We start from the raw sequence: 19821 nt of genomic DNA on the forward strand, positions 1-19821 counted from the left end.
AATTCAGGCTCCCATGGATCCGCGACATGATCTATAGGACTTTGCAACAGACGGAGGCACAGCTGAAGGAGCTGCCGGGAGAACCATCCAAAGACCCCATTGGCGAGGTATACAAGCTCATCGGCAGGTTTTCCAAGGGCCTCGTCGAGCTACCTCGAGGGAACTCCAGGCCCGACTGGCCTGCTACAGATAATTCAGCCGAATCAGCAGGATTTTAGGAAGGCGATCCGCTCAACGGCACCGGACTTCAGGCCGTATGAGAGACCTGTTGATGAATCGGAAGCAGAGGCAGGTGTGTCGCCGGACTTCCTCGCGAACGAGGAGACGCCGTATACCCCGCCCACTGCAAACAGGCCATATATATCAACGAAGTCATGGAGCAAATTGCGCTGTATGTGTGGCAAAGGTTATTGAGCGACCCTGAAGTTGACGTTGTTTTCAGGGCGAGGACGCGCGAGTTGCCAGATTTCTTCCCCTTCGAGGTGATCGCGGAGTATGTTCACGCCATAGTCAGCAAGTGGCGAGAACCGACGCTGCAGCTCTTTGACAAGATTGAAAGTGTCCTCAATGGCAAGGTCAAAGAGTTCGTCAACGAGGAGTTCGCGCAGTGTCCATTGTTGCTCGGTCAAGTCACGTAGGTGCCCTCCCCATTCCGCCCGATTGCAGGACGCTGATGCATGTGGCACGAAGACTTGTTCTCACAAAGCACATCTCGTCTCGTTTGGAGGTGGCAAAAGAGCGCCTTGATTGGCTTCTAGAGATCGAGCAGAGGCCACGAACTTGGAACGAGCACTACTATCGCGACTACCGCGAGAAATTCCTGACACACTATAAGGGCTCGCGGCCAGAATATAGCAACATACCTCTCCTGCAGAAGTTGAAGTTGCACGAAGCCGCACATGACTCGGACTCGTCTCTTGCAGAGAGCATCAGCAAAATCACTGCAGGCTTCAGCGAGATCGGAATACATGGAGTCAAGCCTGCCGACTTGCCGAAGGCTCTGCCGTCTGACCCGTGCGAGGCCGCGATCAGCATCATGGCGAGCGTCCGTGCGTACTTCCAAGGTAAGCAGCTCGTTTTTATATATCAGACCATGCGTCCTAAACGGTCCGGGGGTTCATCGTAGTGGCGTACAAGCGCTTCGCAGACAACGTGCCTAATGCGATTGACCACGAGCTGATCCTCGGGCTCAACCGCGAGCAGGCTGTGGTAGCGGTCCTGCATGAGACCTTGGGAGTGGGCAGCTCAGACGGTTTCAGGCTGTGCTCAGAATATGTGAAAGAGGATAGTGTGATCGCGTTGCGTCGAGAGGAACTTAAGCACAAGAGGGATAGGCTGCTGAAGGCGCAAAAGGCGCTTTGGAACTTGGAAACTCCATATGACGCTGTTCCTGTGCACCGTAGATACATTGTTGGAGTTGACAGATAGATTTTTCGCAGATGCTCAGAGGATTGAACTGACGCGTCAGTGGCGCATAGTTGGCTCGGCGTCCGCCGAAGCACTTGCCCACGCCATACCCACGTCCTGGCTCTGACTCTGTCCCGCACATGGTCGAATTGCTCCATGTCGACCAGGAGCACGAGCTCCCTCATGTAAAGCCGCTTCTCACTGCACTGGCTGGCCGCACACTTCTTGAAACTACTGAGTGTTTTTCAAATATGCAGAGCGCCGGATTGTGGTCGGATCGCCACGGTTAGCACCGCGGATCAGCTCGCGAACGTTAAAGCGGCCGCTCGTGGCATCGACGAACTCCTTCAGCCTGACGTCAGCAGGTACTCCTGCTTTAACGACTTTTTCCACCGGTGCGCCGCCTCTTTGTCGGGTGTGCACCCATTGTGAATGGTTTCTCACTTGCACAGTCGATTGAAGCCCGGCGCTCGTCCGGTGCAGAATGCCGACGTGCCTGGCACGGTCTGCGCCGCCGCCGCCGACTCCAGACTCATTGTCTATCCGACCATAGACCTCGCGCGCAAGTTCTGGTGAGTCACCTGCCTCTCCGCCTCCTCTCGTTTCCCCTTGCCTCCGGACTCTTTCTAACTCACTCTGTTTCCTGATTGCACAATACTGATCGTTTGTTGCAGGATCAAGGGCACGCACTTTACGGTTCCACACTTGCTCGGCGTGCCGCCCGAGTCGGAGGAGGCGCGCGCATTCGAGGGTGGTAGCCTCGCGAGCTTCCGGTGTGTCGAGTTCTCCTTTGCGCTGTTGTGCGTAGCTGACGTGTGGGTGGATGCGATGACATGGATGTATTCATGCATATGGTGGATTTGACATGCTCGCGCAGGCTCGCGCTGGCAGATTACCACCGGTTCCACAGCCCGATCGACGGGACCATCGGAGATGTGCGTGAGATCAAAGGAGAATACTACACTGGTGCGCGCTCGGCCTGCTTCCTATACAGATGTGAGATTAACAAAATAATTTAGTGAACCCGCAAGCGGTGAACGAGCCGGGCTTTGATGTGTTCACTGCGAACCATCGTGCAGTGCTGCATATGACACATGCTGCGAGCGGGAAGCCGATCGCGTTTGTTGCGATTGGTGCGATGTTGGTGTGTGGACATTTCTTCTCTCCCACTTTCCCGGATTCTCAATCCTCCTCGTCTACCTCCGCTTCTCTGTTTCCCTATCCTCCATTAGCCCATCTATTGACTCTCCTCCGAAGGTAGGCTCCATCCACTTCACCTGCCCCCCACAGGGCAGATCTGTCTCCCGCGGTGACGAGCTAGGCTACTTCGCATACGGGGGCAGCACAGTGGTCGTGCTCTTCCCGCCTGGCTTGATTGAGTTCGATCAGGACCTGCAGCACTTTAGCGCGGAGTCTGTCGAGACATACGTCAAGGTACGTGGTTGTTTGGGGCGTGCTGGAAGACTAGGCTGATGGTGTGGAACGAATAGGTTGGGGAGAGCGTCGCAAGGACGGTGCAGTGAATGTTGATGAGTGCGTCGAGCGTAAGGCAAGATGGATTGAGAAAACACGTACAGGTACTGCACGTACCACACGTAACGGGAGTGGACGGACTGGCAGAATAGTCGGGATGGAGATGCTAAGGAAAGAAACATGTATATCCTGTTCATATGGCGTACCAGCTGATAGGCGTTACCTCGCGTGCTATGAATACCTTGATCTTAATTTCCAATAATATGGTATGCATGTACTCTCACGCGGGTATCATAGATCTACAGGGGCCAAGGGTACCCGACTCCGCCAAGAGCCTTCAATCATCCACATCCGACAACCAATCATATGGCAACAGGCCTGCGAGCAGTCCAGTCCCTGTTGCCATACAATCATGGTCCGTCTAACTCCCGCAATCTTTCCCGTCTGTGTGGGAGCGAGCTCGGCATGCTTGATTGGTGGCGGATTGGCGCTCTGTGTTGTACAGAAGCATGCTTACCCTCGAATGCGCTTTGAGGCATTTTGTCGGAGTGCTGCCTCTGAGGGCGGCGAGAGCAGTCGTGACATGTTCCTTAGAGATCGAAGACCAGGGTAGGTGCCTTGCGTGGTCGAGCGTAGTTTGACTCTGGGCGAAAAAGGTAATTGAAGCATGGACGTGACTGGGCTACCACCTAGTGATGAGCGATAGGTCGACGAATCTTCCTTTTGATAAATGTGAGTGGCGTTCCGGTCTGATGTGTGGCATGTGGTGTTGAAGCGAATGTCGCAGATACATACACCTTGGTGGGTGAATGTATGTGTTGCAAGCTGGATAGCATGACCCGAGCAGAATATTTTTGAAGAAGAATTGGTGAGCGAGTTCCTGTCGTACATGAGTTAATAAGATAGAGAGTTTGCTTTCATTTATTCTCACATATCAATGAAGGCCAGGCATGGCTACATGAACGCTCAATTCAACCATTTCTATTCCCTTTTCCTAAACTCTCCATTGACAGTCCTAATCGTACTCCATAGATCCGTTATCCATGCTTTTAGCTTTACGAATGTTGTCCTCAATGCTCTTCCGCTGTCCTGACTGCTTCGTCTGCTCCGTCAAATATCCCTCTGTAACTTCCAGTTCCGAACGCCTGATCGCTCTTGCTGCCATGTCTGACCCGATATTGTTCATCGTGTTCATTCCTGTCGCCTTGATCTAGACACGTACAAGTTCGCTCCAGCATACCGAGGGTGGAAGGCTCGCGCAATACCCTGTTGGACCGCCACAACGTCGACGGTCTCGCGAAGAAAAATGCATATATTGCCTGCCCATCAGGCTGGACGGCGAGTCCGGAGCTAATATATCCACGGGTGGTGGACTGCTGCAAAGAGATAGCATGGGCAAGCCGATAATAAACAAATGAAAGATGGATGAACTCGGCAAGGACTCGAGCTCGGAGATGGTGCTACTACTCCCTGGTGCGGCGGTGCATGGTAGCCCAACGGATATCGTGAACGACGCTTGAAGTTGTTTACGGGCTTGCCGTCAACGGACACCACCGTTCCACGACGTGAGGTGGTCATGCGAGGACAAAGGGATAAATATGCGGAAGACACGAGACCTCTCTGGAGTCAGTGCCAGCCGTGGAGTCCTATGCCTCTGTGACACTGCTTTAGCGGATTAGTGATGGCCACTATTCCATCCACGCACATCAAGGTTCAGCTCCACATTGGACTTCCGCATCCTCAGTTGGAGAATGGGTTCAGTATATTCGTGTATATTCACGCAGTGAAGAAGTCAAACACGCCGTCACAACAGACATGACTGCGAACACTGCGCCGAGTATCACGAACTGCCCAGCAGCAAATTTCAATCCAAATGTGGCCTAGAGATGTTGAAAACGAAGCAAAGCAGCCATTTGCTGGCGATGTCACCCACCCGACCGCCGGATACCTGATATCTAAGCACTACCCCATTCATCAATGAGCAACTTCCATTCTTCCATCGGTACAAGGCACGCCTCCCGCCTCCCGTCCTGTTCCTCAAACGTCCACCAAGTCTGCATGTAAGGACCATTCACATCCTCCCCGGAAGCTTTCTGAGAATTGGAGGCTCTCTGCCGGACACCCAGATAGGCCAATGTCGGGAGCGACTCGGCAGCTTTGAGAATTGTGCGGAGATACTCCTCCGGAATGTCCGACCGATCTACTCTGTAGCCTCCCTTGTAGCGTAGCTCGAGCCTCTCGAGCTGTAGAGGTAGGAATGTCCTCAGCGCTGAGGTCTGGCGCAGCAGGGAAAGGTGGACAGCATGAGACTGACGAAGGATTCCTTAATAAGTACGCCTGCTTACCATGAGCTCCTCGACGGCCCGATGAGAAAGATTGAGAGGGTCTTCGTGTTGGTCATTGGTCATTATGTATTCTGCAATCATCGTTGCTATGCGCTGATACCAGAATTGCGTGGTGGAAAGTATAAGGTGGCAAATAGGCCCGACGACGTGGCTACAGCGGGCACCGAACGAGACATCGGTGTACATCATCTTGAGATGAGTCCATTGGGACCTACATTTGCACGGCACGGAGAGGTTCCTGCAAGATAGCAGATGAAGATCGCGTATCCGATAGATCGCGGCTGCCCTCACTTCAGGGAATGCATGGGCTAAAGATACAGTGGATAAATGGCATGAGCAGAGGATGAGGTGTTTTACTGCTGAGGATACCCGGGGAGCATCAACAGGAATCTCGTTTCGTGTACATTTGATAGAATGACAGAGCGCAATTCAAGGGTGTGAAGATGAGGGAGCGATGAAGTGGCAGAAAGCAGTGAATAAAGGTTCTCCCTGCGCTCGTCGATGCCAACCAGACGCAACGTGCGTAGGTTGTTTGGTATATGTCGAAGCGACCATGTGGGTGACTGTACCAGCTCAACATGCTGTAGAGCAGAGGAATTACGGAGGGCCAAAGCAAGGTCTGAATGTTCAACAATCATGGTGTCCAAGCTGTACACTGATAGCGATCGCAAAGCAGGGACACCGCTGAGTAGGCGAGCCAAAGATTTTGCCCACATTTTTACCGCAGCGGGAAGGCGGCGATGCGATAAATGTGGGTCTTCAGCTTTTGGTAACTTCGTGGAGCGAATGTAGGACAATCTCGCAGGATCGGCGAAGATGAAGTCGCAGAACGCATCAAATCTGCACGGTGAAAACGTTTCAGGATTGTAAATTCTGAATGCAGATTGCAATCCGGCATATACGAAATCCCCGCCATTTGCATCCACATCTCAATAGTGAAATGGCTATATATGTGCGTGCGAGGAAAGAGACAAGGAAAAATAATATGAAGGCCCTAGTCGTATCTTGGTCAGTTCCCTTTGTCTATATATAGGGATATATATGCATACATATTCATGGCCGCACTCTGTAGGATAATCGAAACCTCACCTTGCTAAAGCTTTACAGTCAGAATTGCGTCATGTGATTGATCGGAATGTGAACGCACCAAAATTTTGCTGTCCATGAACAAGGACGTCCTCCTCTTGATGCTCCATCCCTTCCATACTGTAAGTGCTATTAGCCATAATAAGTGAGAAGTTAAGTATATCTGAACTGGGAAGGCTCTCACCTGCACAATAGATATTGGTCCTTTTTATGGTGTCAGATTTGCTATCATTGAACCCACAAATTGACGTACACAAACGTTAGCACTGCAGCGCTGACGATCCAGTGGCCGGCCGACCTATTGACAATTCTGTCTCCTTCGGTATGCCTTGAAAGTTGATAGGCACCATTTGCCCCAGCCGCTGTGGGACAGTTGGTCATTTCCTAGCCAGTGTCCCAGTCAAACATGCGCTACCAAACAGACTGCAACACAAAATGATGGGGAAGATAATGATTGGCTTGTTGTGGTTCCACGAAAGCGACAAACGTCTGATCTGTGATATGAGAATATATGTAAGTTTCATCGTCCAACGCTAGATCTTCGCAGTATCACGTACGATGATCGTATCCTGTGACAAAGCAGTCATGAAGTATAGGACAGATTTTGCAACATAAGTTGGATTGACCAAGTCGTAGAAGAAGAGCCTCAGTTGAAGCTCTCCGGTGTCATCCATCAGCCCGTCAAAAAGGTGAACAATTGTGAGCACCCAGTTCTATAGCACGTGTTGAGTCCTGAACTCCATCAAATGAGACATGTCTATCTCACAGCGCTGATCAACATAAGCAACACCATACCAACTATGAATGTTAGTGAGACATAGAATGGGTCACGGCACAAGCCATTGATAGTGGGCGGCAAACACGTTGTGGAAATGTAGACGAATGATCCGAATAGCAGCAAGAAGATGCCATAAAGCAAGCTTGTGATGCAGACAGTCGTGAGCTCGATGGGCAACATCATTTCTTTGGCAGACCTCATACTTGTTGGCTCGCTAAACAAGCACATGCATATTTATGACCTTTCATGCATCTCTGACATCCATCACATTTCTGTCATAACACTGGAGCTTGGATGTGCTTGTCCTAGCACCCCAACCGTGAGCTCGGGGGTACCAAGTGCCCGGTGCGAGCAGTGTCCACCACCCGGGAACTGAAGGCAGATACAAATGCATGGAAACGGCGCTGGTGTGGCCGCTTACCTCCATCAAGGCACTCTGAACAGCACTGACGGTCTGTTTTGCTGAGCACTAGTGTCCATTTCATCACAGTCCATTTTGATCATTTTAGTAGTCATCTCATCTCACCCCACAACGGCGTTGAAACTGACGTGGACATGAGTCTCGGGCGATAGTCTCGATATCTTGCACCTTTAGGAAGGCTTTCTCATCGCTGCTCCTCCGAGTTACTGCCCCGTCCTCTTAGGCACTTAGCACCAATTGTTTGGTACATCGGTCTCTTCTATTGCAAGCTCTAGAACCTTGATTATCATCAGTCCACTTCGCTGGATGCGCGTGTGGCATCTATGCTACAGTGCCTCACCATTAAATGCTGCTCAGGATTTCGACAGCCAATCTCCAGAGGTACATCTTCATCGAAAGCCAGTCTCGTATCTATCTCTGAAAAGATGCTCCAGATACATTTTTTCTTTGGTTATGCATAGGAGCACGAACACGGGATGATAATCCCGTATATCAAACTTCCGAATCACAGTGGGAATATCTTGTTATCTATTAAGAAGCAAGTGATGGCTGTGGCTCCATACACTAGGTGAAGTGATCAATAAGTTGAGGTGAAAGATAATGAAAATATTGAAGAAAAAGTTCAAATCTTTTAAGCATCTTCACTATCAATTTGTGATAAAAGTATTTAAAAATAATTTTAACATCTTTTATTGTGAAAGATGATGAAAAGATTGAACGAAGATTGGGTGAAAGATTAATAATCATTTCTTTAATCATTTGACAATCTTTCAGACAAAACTATGATGAAAAGTTTTAAAATCTTTTTTTACTTCTTTTTTGATCAAAGATGATGAAAATATTGTGACTATGTCACACCCTTGATTTCATATACTAAGCTAGTAGTAAGATATGGAGGTTAATACTCAGGATTATATATTAGCACTATACTAGCATTAAGGTCTGAAGGTTAGTACTATGCTAGTACTATGCTAATATTAAGGTCTGAAGGTCAGTATTATGCGAGTACTAAGCTAGTACTAAGCTCTGCAGTCTAGTACTACAGTTTGAAGGTTAGTGCTATGCTAGCACTAACCTAGTACTCAAGTTTGAATGTTAGTACTATGCTAGTACTAAGTTAGTACTAAGATCTGAATGCTAGTACTAAGGTCCAAATGCTAGTACTAAGTTAAATGTTAGTACTATGCTAGTACTAAGGTCTAAATGCTAGTATCACACTAGTACTAAGGTTTAAATGCTAGTACTATGCTAGTACTAAGGTATAAATGCTAGTACTAAGGTCTAAAGGCTAGCACTATGGTAGTACTAAGGTCTGAATGCTAGTATTATGCTAGTACTAAGGTCTGAATGCTAGTACTATGCTAGTACTATGCTAGTACTACAGTCTGAAGGTTAGTACTACTAGCATATGCTGGTACTATGCTAGTGCTGATACTATGCTAGTGCTGGTACTATGCTAGTGCTAAGATGTAGAGATCAATACTATGCTAGTACTAAGGCTTCAAGAGATAGTACTAACATTTGAACCTAAGTATTAACCTTTATATTCCAATATTAGCTTAGTGTAGAATGATAATGATGTGACATGGTCACAGTATGTGCATTATCTTTAATGACAAAAGAATGAAAAAAGATTTTGAAACTTTTTATCATAACTTTGTCTAAAAAATTGTAAAATGATGGAAACAATGATTGCTAATATGTCATCCAAACTTTTTCCAATCTTTTCATCATCTTTAACAAGAAAAGATGTTAACAGTATTTTGAATCCTTTTAACACAAATTGACAGTAAAAATGCTAAAAAGATTTGAACTTTTTCTTCAATACCTTTATCATCTTTCACCTCAAATTATTGATTGTTTCACCCAGTGTTGCCTTTTGCTCTCCCACCATCAAAGGTACCCAACTCAGAGTCGCTGCAAAGGGGAAATATCAGGGACGAGAATTCACCTTCTACGATGGGGGCCAATCCTCTTGTCATCGCTGGGGCTGCCCCGACTGGCAACGTCTCTTCTTCGACAGCGGTTGTTTGAACCTTGCATTCGATGAGCGATTCGCAGTGCAGTGATTCATGTATGGTCAGAGCAAAGGGACCCATAGTGTTTGCCAGTTCAGTAGACGAGATAATGGTGGCATTCGACGGTGTAATATGAATGGCATTTGCGCATGCCCTGCGACGGGCCTCTGTGTTATTTGGATCCGGCGCCCGGCGCCTCTTCACCCAAGTAAACATCCTGGACCACAGCGCCATCTGCGGCAGCCGTCCACGTGCTCTGCTCAGATTCGAGGCAATATAAAGTTACTTATTTGGCTCACTTTGTTCACTTATCGTAGCTTGCTGCCACCAAACTCGTAGAGGGCTCACTTGGGTTCACTTGAGGTTTTTCCCACGCTTCACTCGTTCACTTGTAGCTTGTTGTACCTCGCTGCTCCTCGCACCGCTCTTCCTTGCTACATGTTGCCCTCCCTCGCTTCGTTCTCGATTCCTCGTCGTCCATTATGGCAGCAGACCCATCGCGAGTATGACACACACAGCCTCGAGGCAGCATTTATGTGCATTTTCAGCTGTCCTCCGCTCTGTCACATCAGGGCTTTCCATTACATCAAGCCATCATTGTAGTGACATATCACCTTGACTCATATGGTGGTCGAGATTGTCTAGCTGCACGGTAAGCTGCACGATTCATACCCAGACTTCAAGATGTCCTCCTTGCCTATCGCCTTAACACCCGCGCCACCGAAACGCAAGTCAGTGTTCCTGAGCATCTTCTCGCGATTGGCATCACCATCCTATCACCCTCCATCATAGCATCCGATCAATGTCAGCTCGCGCCATCTCTCATTGAGGTCCACATGCCACTGGCAACACTACTATATAGTACATGTGGCGATTCCATTCGCTTTCGCTCATTTAGCTTCCCTCACGTTCTCTCACTTATCGTCACTTATACTCGCGTATCCTGCACGTATTGTCACTTACACTCACTTGACAGCGCGTACGCTCACTTATGGCTGCATAGAGTTGGAATTATCCTCTATATTGAGCACTTATTCTCCTGTAGCACACCATGCAGACACAAATGCACCGGCTTGTTCAAGGCTTCTTCTGCTGGCGCTTCCAGCCCTGCCGCCCTTTCGACCTCGCTCCAGTCACCAGTCTAGCTCGCGATGTGAGTTATCACTGCGATGGGTCACGAACACTCACATTACAGTCAGGCCACCGCGAGACGAATCGTCGCCAAAGGCTACGTAACTGTACATCAGCGTCGGCGCATCACGAGCCATGTGAACATGCCGAGGCGGCGAGCAGAAAACTGGGCGGTTTGACGGTGATGGCGGGCTAGGTAGGTGCATAACACAGCCTTGGAGTATTTACATAGTAGCTGTCTGAGTTCAATGTGGCCGATGCATAATGAATCAGCCAGTTAACAGAAGGGCTGGAGAGGGACAAATCTAGAGGATTTACCGCGACTGCTGATGCCTATTTTGCCCGGCAGGGGCCTTGTTGGAGTCACTGAGACTTGCAGGGGTTCACTTTGGGTTCACTTTGGGTTCACTTTTGGTCACTTGTACTCACTTGCTCAGTGGGCAACATGCAGGAAGTGTCAAGTGAGCATAAGTGAGCATAAGTGAAGACAAGCGAGAACAAGCGCCCGACGTCGACAATTTCACTTGTGCTGCCAAAATAAGGTTCAAGTGAACCACAAGTAACTTTTGTAAGGGATAAGTGACTAAGTGAAGTGAAATTGTTAACCATCCTCAGATTCCGGCCCGTCCACTCGCATTTCTATAGCCTGCTCAGACGTTCGCCTGCGTTCCGTACCCACCCAGAACAACGTAAACCCACGCGTCCCTATAACGTTCACCCATCTGCACGAGCAGATCCCAGCAGGATTCTCGAGGACCAGCGGCGGTACGCTGATGGACGAAATCATACCCAACCTGTGGATCGGGGACCTCCCGAGTGCGCTCGACACCGAGATACTGAAATCTCACAACATTCGGAGTGTGCTGACGGTTATGCGCGGGAGGGTTCGCATACACGAGGTGTGTCATATCCTTCAATGCTCACCTTGCAAGGTCAGAGCTGGACGTCGTATGAGCAGACCTTCACTCGACTGCAAATCAACCTCGACGACACAGAGGACGAAGATATCCTCGCACACCTCGTGCCTGCTCTGTCATTCATCGAAGCCGAGCTGGACAAGGGATGGGGCGTACTCGTGCATTGCCAAGCTGGGCTGAGTGAGTCGCAATGAGGGCTGTGGAGGGTTAGATCCCGATTGACGGGAGCGCACAGGTCGCAGTGTAACGATCGTGGCCGCATATCTCATGTACGTGCAACATATCGATCCCCAAGCTGCACTCGAGCTCATCAAGAAGGCGCGGACGAATATAGAGTGAGCGCGAATACTCTCCACCTCGATTACTGTCTTAAATGCTTTCTGCAGGCCGAACGCTGGGTTCCGGAGACAATTGGAGATTTTCCATGCAGCCTCCTATAAAGTCTCCAGGCGTGACAAGGCCACCCGTATGTTCTACTTGGAGAGAGTTGTCCAGGATGTGATGAGTGAGTGCCAGCAGCAATTCTGTACTGATCACTAGTTGATATGTCATTCAGATGGCGACGGGTCAGTAGAGACGGACTTCTTCGCAAAGTTTCCTCGGACACCGTCAGACTCTACGCCTCCAACGCCCAGCCCCGGACCACGTCGCAGGATTCGATGCAAGATGTGCAGGTCAGCATTGTCCTCCATCCCCCGGGACCCACGATCGGATGCTAATGCTCTCCCCAGACAAGAGCTTGCAGCAAGAGAACACATGCTCGATCACGGACAGCTCGGTCCTGCAACGCCCGCTGGGGCACTCTCTCCCGCTACTTCCAGACGACCATCCATGCACGACGGGAAGCCCTTCAGCCCGTTCAGCCCATATTCGCCGCCAGGCTCTCGGCGGCCGTCGATGCACGACAGCAAGCCTCTGAACCCCCTGTCTCCGCTGTCTCCGTCGTCCCCGGGGCCGTCTAGGCGGCCGTCGACGCACGAGCCGACGGCGCGCTCGCGGCTTGGGTCCAACGCAGACAACCGCCCGCTGAGGTCGTCGCTGCTTGCCATGGAGGGTGCGGTGCAGCTAGGCCAGGACGTATCGGACTTGCTGTCGGAGTCGGCAGTAGAAGAGGAAGATGACGACTCGGGCGAAGAGGAGAGTCCTGCGCCGGCACCGAAGGGAAGGCGCGAGAAGGAGGTGCAGGAAGCACCTGTGCCTCCATCGCTCACCTCGCCAGTGACGGAGCCGCTCCCTGCGATACCACCTCTGGTCGCGCGGCGCCTGTCTTCGTCGACTGGGCTGTCGCACCCGTCTGATCTCGCAGCACAGCTGTATGCACACCCGAAGCTGGCACCCTTGCGTTCTCCGCCGGCTTTGAGTATGACGCCGATGACATCCTCGTCGGGCGCGCCTTCGCCAACGGCGAGCAAAGGATTTCCGTTCAGCCCGCCGATCCTGGTCAACCCGAAGTGCTCGGGCTACTTCGTGGAGCCGGTAAGCGTGCATTGTTGGTATGCCGTGTTGCTGATGGCGCTGACGGGCGATTGGCGTGCGCAGATGCAGTGGATGGAGTTCTTTCTTGAGGAGGGTCAGATGGCTGGTAAGATTATTTGTCCGAACAAGAAGTGCGGTGCGAAGCTGGGCAATTATGATTGGGCGGGGGTGTGTTGTAGCTGCAAGGAGTGGGTCACGCCGGTATGCAGTCCTGACAATCTTCTCAGCATGTGCGATTCTCACATCGTTTACAGGGGTTCTGTATACATCGGTCGAAGGTAGATGAAGTAGTAGTATGATCCGTGTTTTTTTTTGCTTTTCACTCTGCCCACTATCACTGCGGACAAATGAGCTGGTGTCGGATGCACTTATATAATCAGCATTTGTTGATCGCCACATCAGTTTGATGAGCCAAAGATAGGCACTGCGCCGAGCTAAAAGTAGGTTAGTTGTAGTTGCCCTGCGATTCGATGGCCACCCACCTGGGCCCTGGTCCGCATACCATGACCTAATCTGGCAAACCGCCATCAGTGATCGCACAGATCGAGATCAGCCCCGCCGCCGGATCTCTCGCCGGAATCTGTCCTGCACGCGACGGGATGTTAGACGAATATCTCGGAGACTCCGCGGCGCTCTTCGGCGACGTCGTCCAAGATGACGGCAAGATTTATTACGGGCCACTCGTCCTTACCACGGCGCCCAAGGTGATCTTGCGTTTTACTTACTTGGCCGAGATCAAACCTGACTGACTGCAGGAAGGCAAGGTGTGTGCGGTTCTCCAAAGGTGTGTGTGATCCCAACGTCGGAACATCCAGGCGAATACGCTGCTGGCCGACCACTTGTTCTCGCCGTCGCTGCTGCTCGCGGAGCGTATCGAGCGAGGATTGATCCCGCTGCAGAACAAAACCGGTATGTCACCCATCGCTGTGCGTACGCATCAAGACCGACTGCTTCCTCAGTGATAGAGTTGGGTGCCGGCTGTGCGCTGCCGTCCCTTCTAGCATCCACTCTGCCAATCCCTCCAACCGTCGTCGTCATCACCGACTACCCAGACGAGACGATCCTCGGAAACTTACATGACAACGTCACACGGAACAGAGACAAGGCGGCCGCCGGCTGCAGCTTGCTTTTCCGTGGCTACGAATGGGGGCAGGACGCGAGCCCGCTTCTGTGAGTCGAGGTTCTCCTCTCGCCCCAGCAGCTCGCGCTGACGAAAACAAGGGAGCTATCCCCCGCGCATGCGGGCTTCGACGTAGTCATCCTATCCGACCTCCTCCACTTTGACCGCTCACATGACGTGCTCCTCGCCTCCCTAAGAGCCCTCCTCCGCGCAGACATCACCGCCCGCACGTACGTCGCCGCAGGGAAATACACGCCCCCTCACGTGTGCGCCCATTTCGTACAGGCGGCCGCGCGATCAGGCATCGTCCTCGAGGAGGGGGAGGAGAGCGCCGAGTGGCTGGGGACGCTGCCGGTCAGCGGGTCCGGGCTGGACAGAGAGCAGCTCGGGGTGAGGAAGGGGATGTGCAGGTGGTGGGTTGGGCGGTGGGCGTCGGACTGCGCCGGGCCTGCCGTGTCGTGAGGCGAGCATCGAGCTCGAGCTCGGTTGCACGTGGGTGCGTGCCTCGTGCCTGTCGGCCATTATCTCATCTTGACATTGCTGGCGACACAGCACACCCTCATCTCCGTCGTGTGCGTAATATGAACGTGTATTTACTAAACGGATCGTTGTACGTTCAATGAGTTGCTCGCTCGTTTTCGTGAGCATCGAACCGCTGCGTGCGGGCCAGTAACGACATTTCGTTTCGAGCATCCTTGTTTATTGTCCACAAGGGCAAAACCTGTGGTATACAGAACCTACGCATGTTTTTACTATATGCGGGGAGACGTCTAGCAGACTCGCACCACCTTACAACCATCACGCTTCCGTACGAACTCTGGAGGCGAGTTGTATGACACCGCGAGAGTGTTGGATGCACGGCGATATCCGCGCAGCGCTCGATAGCACCAGGGGAACGGGAAAAAAATCTATGTACACTTTCAATACAACCACATAAAAACAATTGCACCGAGTCTGGAAGCGTGAGGCAATTTTAATGGCGTACTTCCGCGTGCGACAGTAGTTGCTGGTATAAGATATCGAGATACCCGAGGGCCGTTGTATGGCGATGCTTCCAAGCCACAGCCAGCATGAAAGGTCGATGGACGTATGCGACATTTCAATGATGCGTCTTGACACGCTATCGGATTAATGACGTCGCAAGACGTCCGAACGAAGCATCACCGGACCGCCGACCTGAGACAATTTACTATAGTACAGGCCCAAGGTGCCGTGCGACGCCTCTTGAGTCTTCGGACAAGTAGTACGTCCAGGAGACGTGCATGTCACAGTGGTAGATAGGAGGATCAAGGTGACTCTTGTGAGGTTATCCCAGGCTCATCACTCGCTGGACTTCGCCTGCTCCGTGCCAAGTTCGTATTTGTGTCTATTTCACTCTTTTCATTTGTTCATAGTACGTCAATACATCAAGTGGCACCGCCGACTTCTTTTACTTTCCGCGACACATTCTCAGCCCAACTCCACGTGAACCATCCCACCGCCGACGTCGCGCTCCCACACGCCAGCGGTGCCCTCCCATTTTCCGCAATTTCCGACCAGAAATCGGACGTGAGCCACCATTCGCAGTTCGGCACCGCTTTGCAAATTGCACGTTCGTGGTGGGCATTCAAGACAACCGTGTGCTCGGATCGGACGAACAAAACTGCCTGTGGGAGCTCAAGTCCATGATACATGTCAGTGGACAGGAGATCCGATACCAGGCCGGGGATACACGTCTGCGGGTTTCACGGTTCACAAGGCACTGGCTCATCGATTGAACATTGAATACTGATTGATGTCTCAGAGTGCCCTGACAGACGGGGCCGGGAGGACTGCAGGCGCAGCTGCACATTGTGCACGCCACTGGCCTGCAATGCGACGCGAGGCGCTCCGGGTGATCTGTAAGTTGAACACTGAACGTTGAACGTTGAATAGTGACTATTAGCAATGACATAATAGCACCGAAAGAACCTGATCAAAGGAACCCATAGATAAACAATATAAACATATTCATCATGGGCACTACACCTTGTATAGCTAGCACGGAGCAGCAGCTCGCAACGCGACTGAAAGGCACATCGGCTCTCGTCTCCCATCTCCGCGGAGCGCACACTCGACGGACATCAGCGCGCACCGAAGCTTTCCCTGCATCCCTTGCCGCACGTGGTATCCAGTTCCAACGGCGGCATTTACATGTTTCCGGTCGCGGAGGTTCGCGAGGCACGGGGTGGGGCGGCACAGGCTTTCGAAAGCCCGCCATCAGACGCAGGTCCCCGAGGCGGCGTTGCGGCGCCACGGATACGCGGAGGGCGCCGTGACTAGGCCCAGGGGCGAGGAGAGACCCGCGTGCGGGACGCTCTGCTCCGCAGGGCGCGATGCTGGTGAAATGTTCATGAGCGATGGAGGGAGGGTGGGCAGGCACCATGGTGGAGCGGGCACAGGTGGCGCCTCGGTACCAGCGCGGCGGTACAATGTACCGTACGCGTGGACCGTAGCCATGTAGAATCAACAGACGGGCTCGGTCTGCGAAATCCGCATGGCGACCATCTGACCGCACGCCCACGAGACGCATACCAACGATACCGCCCTGCGTCCTAGTCGCCAGCGAGCCGCGGCCACGCAGCCGTCTTCTCTGCCAGGTGGTGCGGATTTTACGTCTGCGGACGAGGCTTCCGCGACGCGAGTCCTGCCTCCATATAATTGCCACGACACGACATAGAGATGGACGAGCAGCGTCGCCGGTCGATCCGCGGATGCGGTGGAAGGGAATAGCATATCAGAACGCGGCATGGATGGCCTCGGCGAGATAGCATGAGAAGAGTACAATTGTTTGGGGATGAATATTGGATAGAGTGGGTTCGATTGATCAATGATGCCAGGGAGGGAACGAGGCGACCGGTCTTCACTGGATGGCCGCAGGGAATATCACGTCAGGTGCATGGCAGATGAAGCTAATCAGTACTTGGGCGGGCTCGCATGATCATCGACATCGATCATCCTCACCTATGCATTGCAGTTAGAGTCCTGTCAACGAACGCTGGTTGCATCGGAGGAGGTGAATGACGGCGGTTCGCACCATCTGTCTGCAGCGGACAAGCGTGGACGTTGGACCGAGCGGCGATAACGAGCTATTGCAATGCATTGACACATCTGCATTACAGCGCGGCGGTGCACACTTGACATTAACCCCCACGTGATCCTCCCGGTGATAATTGCGAAAAAGTCAAGAACGTTCCCCGCCGAGGCTGCAACGCCTACGAGAGTTTGATAGCGCCAGGCCGGCTCTCAGGCAGCCCAGACCAGCGGACTGGACAGCGAGGCGGACTCCTGAACGCTATCAGCAAGATAGCATCATGCATCATGCATCATGCTTCGCCTCGTATCTCGAGACGAGCCCGCGGAGAAGCCTGCCTGTCGGCGGCGTTTGCAGACGCGCCTCCGCGCCCCGCTACACGTGCGCGAGGCAGCCGCATTGGCGACAGGATCCATCCACCGGCGAACAAAGGCCGCGTAGCGTACCCGAGCGACGAGCAGAAGCAGACGTCCGCGATGGCACGCTGCTCGCGAGGAGTGTCATCGTCAGCGAGAGGCCGTGGCCGTGCGCGAGAGATACGCGCGTCGCGTGGATCGGCATCTTATGTCCGACAGGCTGGGCAGAATGCGACGTCGAGGCGGAGTTGGGAATGCCAGAAAACAACATCTCCGTGGGAAGACAAAAAGAACGAACGTTCTGGACGTCGGACGTCGGTGGTTTTACGTGTGGACCGAGGTGCTAATCGCTGGCCGGTTGCTCGACCGGGCGCCAAGCAGAGTCAGGAGGACACACCGTTCCCCTCGGGTGCCGAGCTCGACCGCGTGCGCGGGGCGGTGCGTGCGGTCTCGCGGTGGTGAGCGCACCGCGCATGGTGTCCGGACCAACCGCAAATGTCACATGGCGTTGAGCGCAGGGTGTCGACGATGACGAGAGCGTCGGCGCACCCGGTGACATCGCAGAATGGAGGTGTCCACTGCAGGACATATGCATATGCCTCGCATACCGCACGATCACAATTTCCTCGCTGACCGTCAATCACGATCGTGATGCAGCGACATGCAATTGGCCCCGCCCCAATTGCATTTTTGCTCCTCCAATTTTTCCTATCTCCACCGATCTCGGAACGACCACACGTGAGAAAGATCCTGAAGCGGATGAAGAGACACCAGCACAGCACCCGCCGGCCGCCACTCTTCCAGATACTAGGCTGAGCAGGACAGCCTCGTTCGCACGCGAGACGCACTGTGTGCTGTCCAAGCCGGGTCGGGAGAGCCTAGCCAGCTATGCGGAGACGGCGAGACAGCGAGCAGCGCACCGATGCGGAGCTGTGCGACCGTCCGGCGCGGCTACGAGGCGGTTCTGCCAGAAGCAAGCGTGAGTCAGCCCTGGAACGTCAACAGTGGCCGAGAAACGGTGCTAGCATGGAACATGTTCCTCGTCCTCGTGCACATGACCATCCTAACCACAACAACGAGCACGCGGCGTCGCCGCGGAGCCCGAGGGAAAAATACTAGGAGAGACGGCGCGATGGGACGCGCGCCGTTGTATTCTCCACCGTGACATCGCCGCGCTCCTTGGAAATATATTCGCGCGACGAACCACCACCGCGATCTTGCGCGCGAGCGCGATGGGGCCCTCCTTCGCGAAGCGATGACGGCAGGTTGCGCACAGAATGCACGGAAAATATTATTGTTATTGCCGTTGGGGTGGGTATCTCGCACGAGGTCGAGCGGCGCATGCGTCTTCCGAACGCGGGAGGCAAGCACCAAGGAAGGGGAGTCTGTCCGGAGGCATGATGCCCAGTAGGTTTTCCACACGGCATGTGCGGTGGCTGCCAAGTTGCGCGTTGCAGCGCAGCCACTCGGAACTCATTGTTTTCAGGCATCATGCACATGGCTCTGCGCACGTCGATGCAGATCGTTGCGCAGAATCTGAGGCTCACGACGCTGCAGCCATCATGGGCCAGCATATGTGTTGCCGACGATCTAAGGGCACAAGGACAAGGGCGAGTCTCATTCTGCGAGCTTGTCTGCCTGAGGCTATCACGGACTGCGGGCCCAATAGACGGCGACCATCAACCGTCCGTCCTCCACGCGCGGACGCGGATGCGACTGCGATGCCGCCACAACTCTGCAGTGCGCACTTGGCGTGGGGCGGATGGAATATGGTTGCGAGCTGCATCGCAGATCGCGTTGCCTGCCCGTTGGACGCGGCCTCGCAAGATTTACATCTCCGCCTGGGACATCTCCGCAGATTTCACAGCGTCGGGCGCGGAATCTCTGCGGGTGAGCGTAAGGGACGTCTGGCCTTGCTCGCGCAAAGGCATCTGGAAGGGGAGATGGCGGGGGGCGCTTGAACGAGTTACGCGCGCGTCGATGGTCGGCTTGTAGAGTGGATACGCGATTACAATTGATCGCTCTAGTGCCGATCCCACGAGCCAGGGTACAGGGAACTGGGCACCACGTCCCAGGAAGTCTGAGCTGTCCAGGGGCACTGGCTCTGGAGCAAGGCCAGGAAACGGGGATGCGTCCATGCGGGGCGCTTCTCAGATCGATTTGCAAGGCACATAGCGAGGGCGCGGCTGGGATCCGTGCACATTACGTGTGGATGGAGATGCGCGACACTAGTGCTCCCGA

General features: G+C 53.0%; 8 protein-coding genes across 8 annotated transcripts; 5 read left to right on the forward strand and 3 right to left on the reverse strand.

The window, feature by feature from the left end:
- Positions 1-1743: 1743 nt before the first annotated feature.
- On the forward strand, positions 1744-2880 carry LAESUDRAFT_660698 (uncharacterized protein; the record flags this gene model as incomplete). The annotated part of the gene is made up of 6 exons (XM_040904886.1): positions 1744-1802; positions 1860-1979; positions 2082-2180; positions 2285-2373; positions 2427-2551; positions 2665-2880. Coding segments are annotated over 6 exons (708 nt in total), but the record flags the coding sequence as incomplete, so codon positions are not given.
- A 1955-nt stretch (positions 2881-4835) lies between these two features.
- LAESUDRAFT_716545 (uncharacterized protein) lies at positions 4836-7646 on the reverse strand (the record flags this gene model as incomplete). The annotated part of the gene is made up of 11 exons (XM_040907265.1): positions 4836-5156; positions 5226-5436; positions 5583-6065; positions 6315-6324; positions 6373-6440; positions 6565-6695; positions 6869-7024; positions 7078-7303; positions 7358-7461; positions 7511-7551; positions 7616-7646. The coding sequence occupies 11 exons, from the start codon at positions 7644-7646 to the stop codon at positions 4836-4838; spliced, it is 1782 nt and encodes a 593-aa protein (XP_040760711.1).
- Positions 7647-10649: 3003 nt separating this feature from the next.
- Positions 10650-11268, reverse strand: LAESUDRAFT_729697 (uncharacterized protein; the record flags this gene model as incomplete). The annotated part of the gene is made up of 2 exons (XM_040909690.1): positions 10650-10851; positions 11149-11268. The coding sequence occupies 2 exons, from the start codon at positions 11266-11268 to the stop codon at positions 10786-10788; spliced, it is 186 nt and encodes a 61-aa protein (XP_040760712.1). The 3' UTR covers positions 10650-10785.
- A 164-nt stretch (positions 11269-11432) lies between these two features.
- LAESUDRAFT_660706 (uncharacterized protein) lies at positions 11433-13351 on the forward strand (the record flags this gene model as incomplete). Its single annotated transcript, XM_040904889.1, has 8 exons — positions 11433-11528; positions 11615-11756; positions 11812-11911; positions 11963-12081; positions 12133-12250; positions 12308-13052; positions 13116-13253; positions 13307-13351. 8 exons carry the CDS (start codon positions 11433-11435, stop codon positions 13349-13351), a joined length of 1503 nt encoding a protein of 500 aa, XP_040760713.1.
- A 281-nt stretch (positions 13352-13632) lies between these two features.
- On the forward strand, positions 13633-14803 carry LAESUDRAFT_684554 (uncharacterized protein). Its single transcript, XM_040905853.1, has 5 exons — positions 13633-13756; positions 13808-13816; positions 13868-13961; positions 14012-14222; positions 14274-14803. The coding sequence occupies exons 1-5, from the start codon at positions 13652-13654 to the stop codon at positions 14632-14634; spliced, it is 780 nt and encodes a 259-aa protein (XP_040760714.1). The 5' UTR covers positions 13633-13651; the 3' UTR covers positions 14635-14803.
- Positions 14804-15983: 1180 nt separating this feature from the next.
- On the reverse strand, positions 15984-17166 carry LAESUDRAFT_387280 (uncharacterized protein). The gene is made up of 2 exons (XM_040902279.1): positions 17155-17166; positions 15984-17056 (listed from the first exon to the last, which is right to left on the reverse strand). The coding sequence occupies exon 2, from the start codon at positions 16721-16723 to the stop codon at positions 16127-16129; it is 597 nt and encodes a 198-aa protein (XP_040760715.1). The 5' UTR covers positions 16724-17056; positions 17155-17166; the 3' UTR covers positions 15984-16126.
- Positions 17167-17511: 345 nt separating this feature from the next.
- On the forward strand, positions 17512-18563 carry LAESUDRAFT_762394 (uncharacterized protein; the record flags this gene model as incomplete). The annotated part of the gene is made up of 2 exons (XM_040913103.1): positions 17512-18018; positions 18099-18563. The coding sequence occupies 2 exons, from the start codon at positions 17512-17514 to the stop codon at positions 18561-18563; spliced, it is 972 nt and encodes a 323-aa protein (XP_040760716.1).
- LAESUDRAFT_387278 (uncharacterized protein) lies at positions 18450-19789 on the forward strand. The gene has a single exon (XM_040902278.1). It carries the CDS (start codon positions 18858-18860, stop codon positions 19539-19541), a length of 684 nt encoding a protein of 227 aa, XP_040760717.1. The 5' UTR covers positions 18450-18857; the 3' UTR covers positions 19542-19789.
- Positions 19790-19821: the final 32 nt, after the last annotated feature.

Source organism: Laetiporus sulphureus (assembly GCF_001632365.1).
Source record: "Laetiporus sulphureus 93-53 unplaced genomic scaffold LAESUscaffold_44, whole genome shotgun sequence".
Classification (NCBI taxonomy): Eukaryota; Fungi; Basidiomycota; class Agaricomycetes; order Polyporales; family Laetiporaceae; genus Laetiporus; species Laetiporus sulphureus.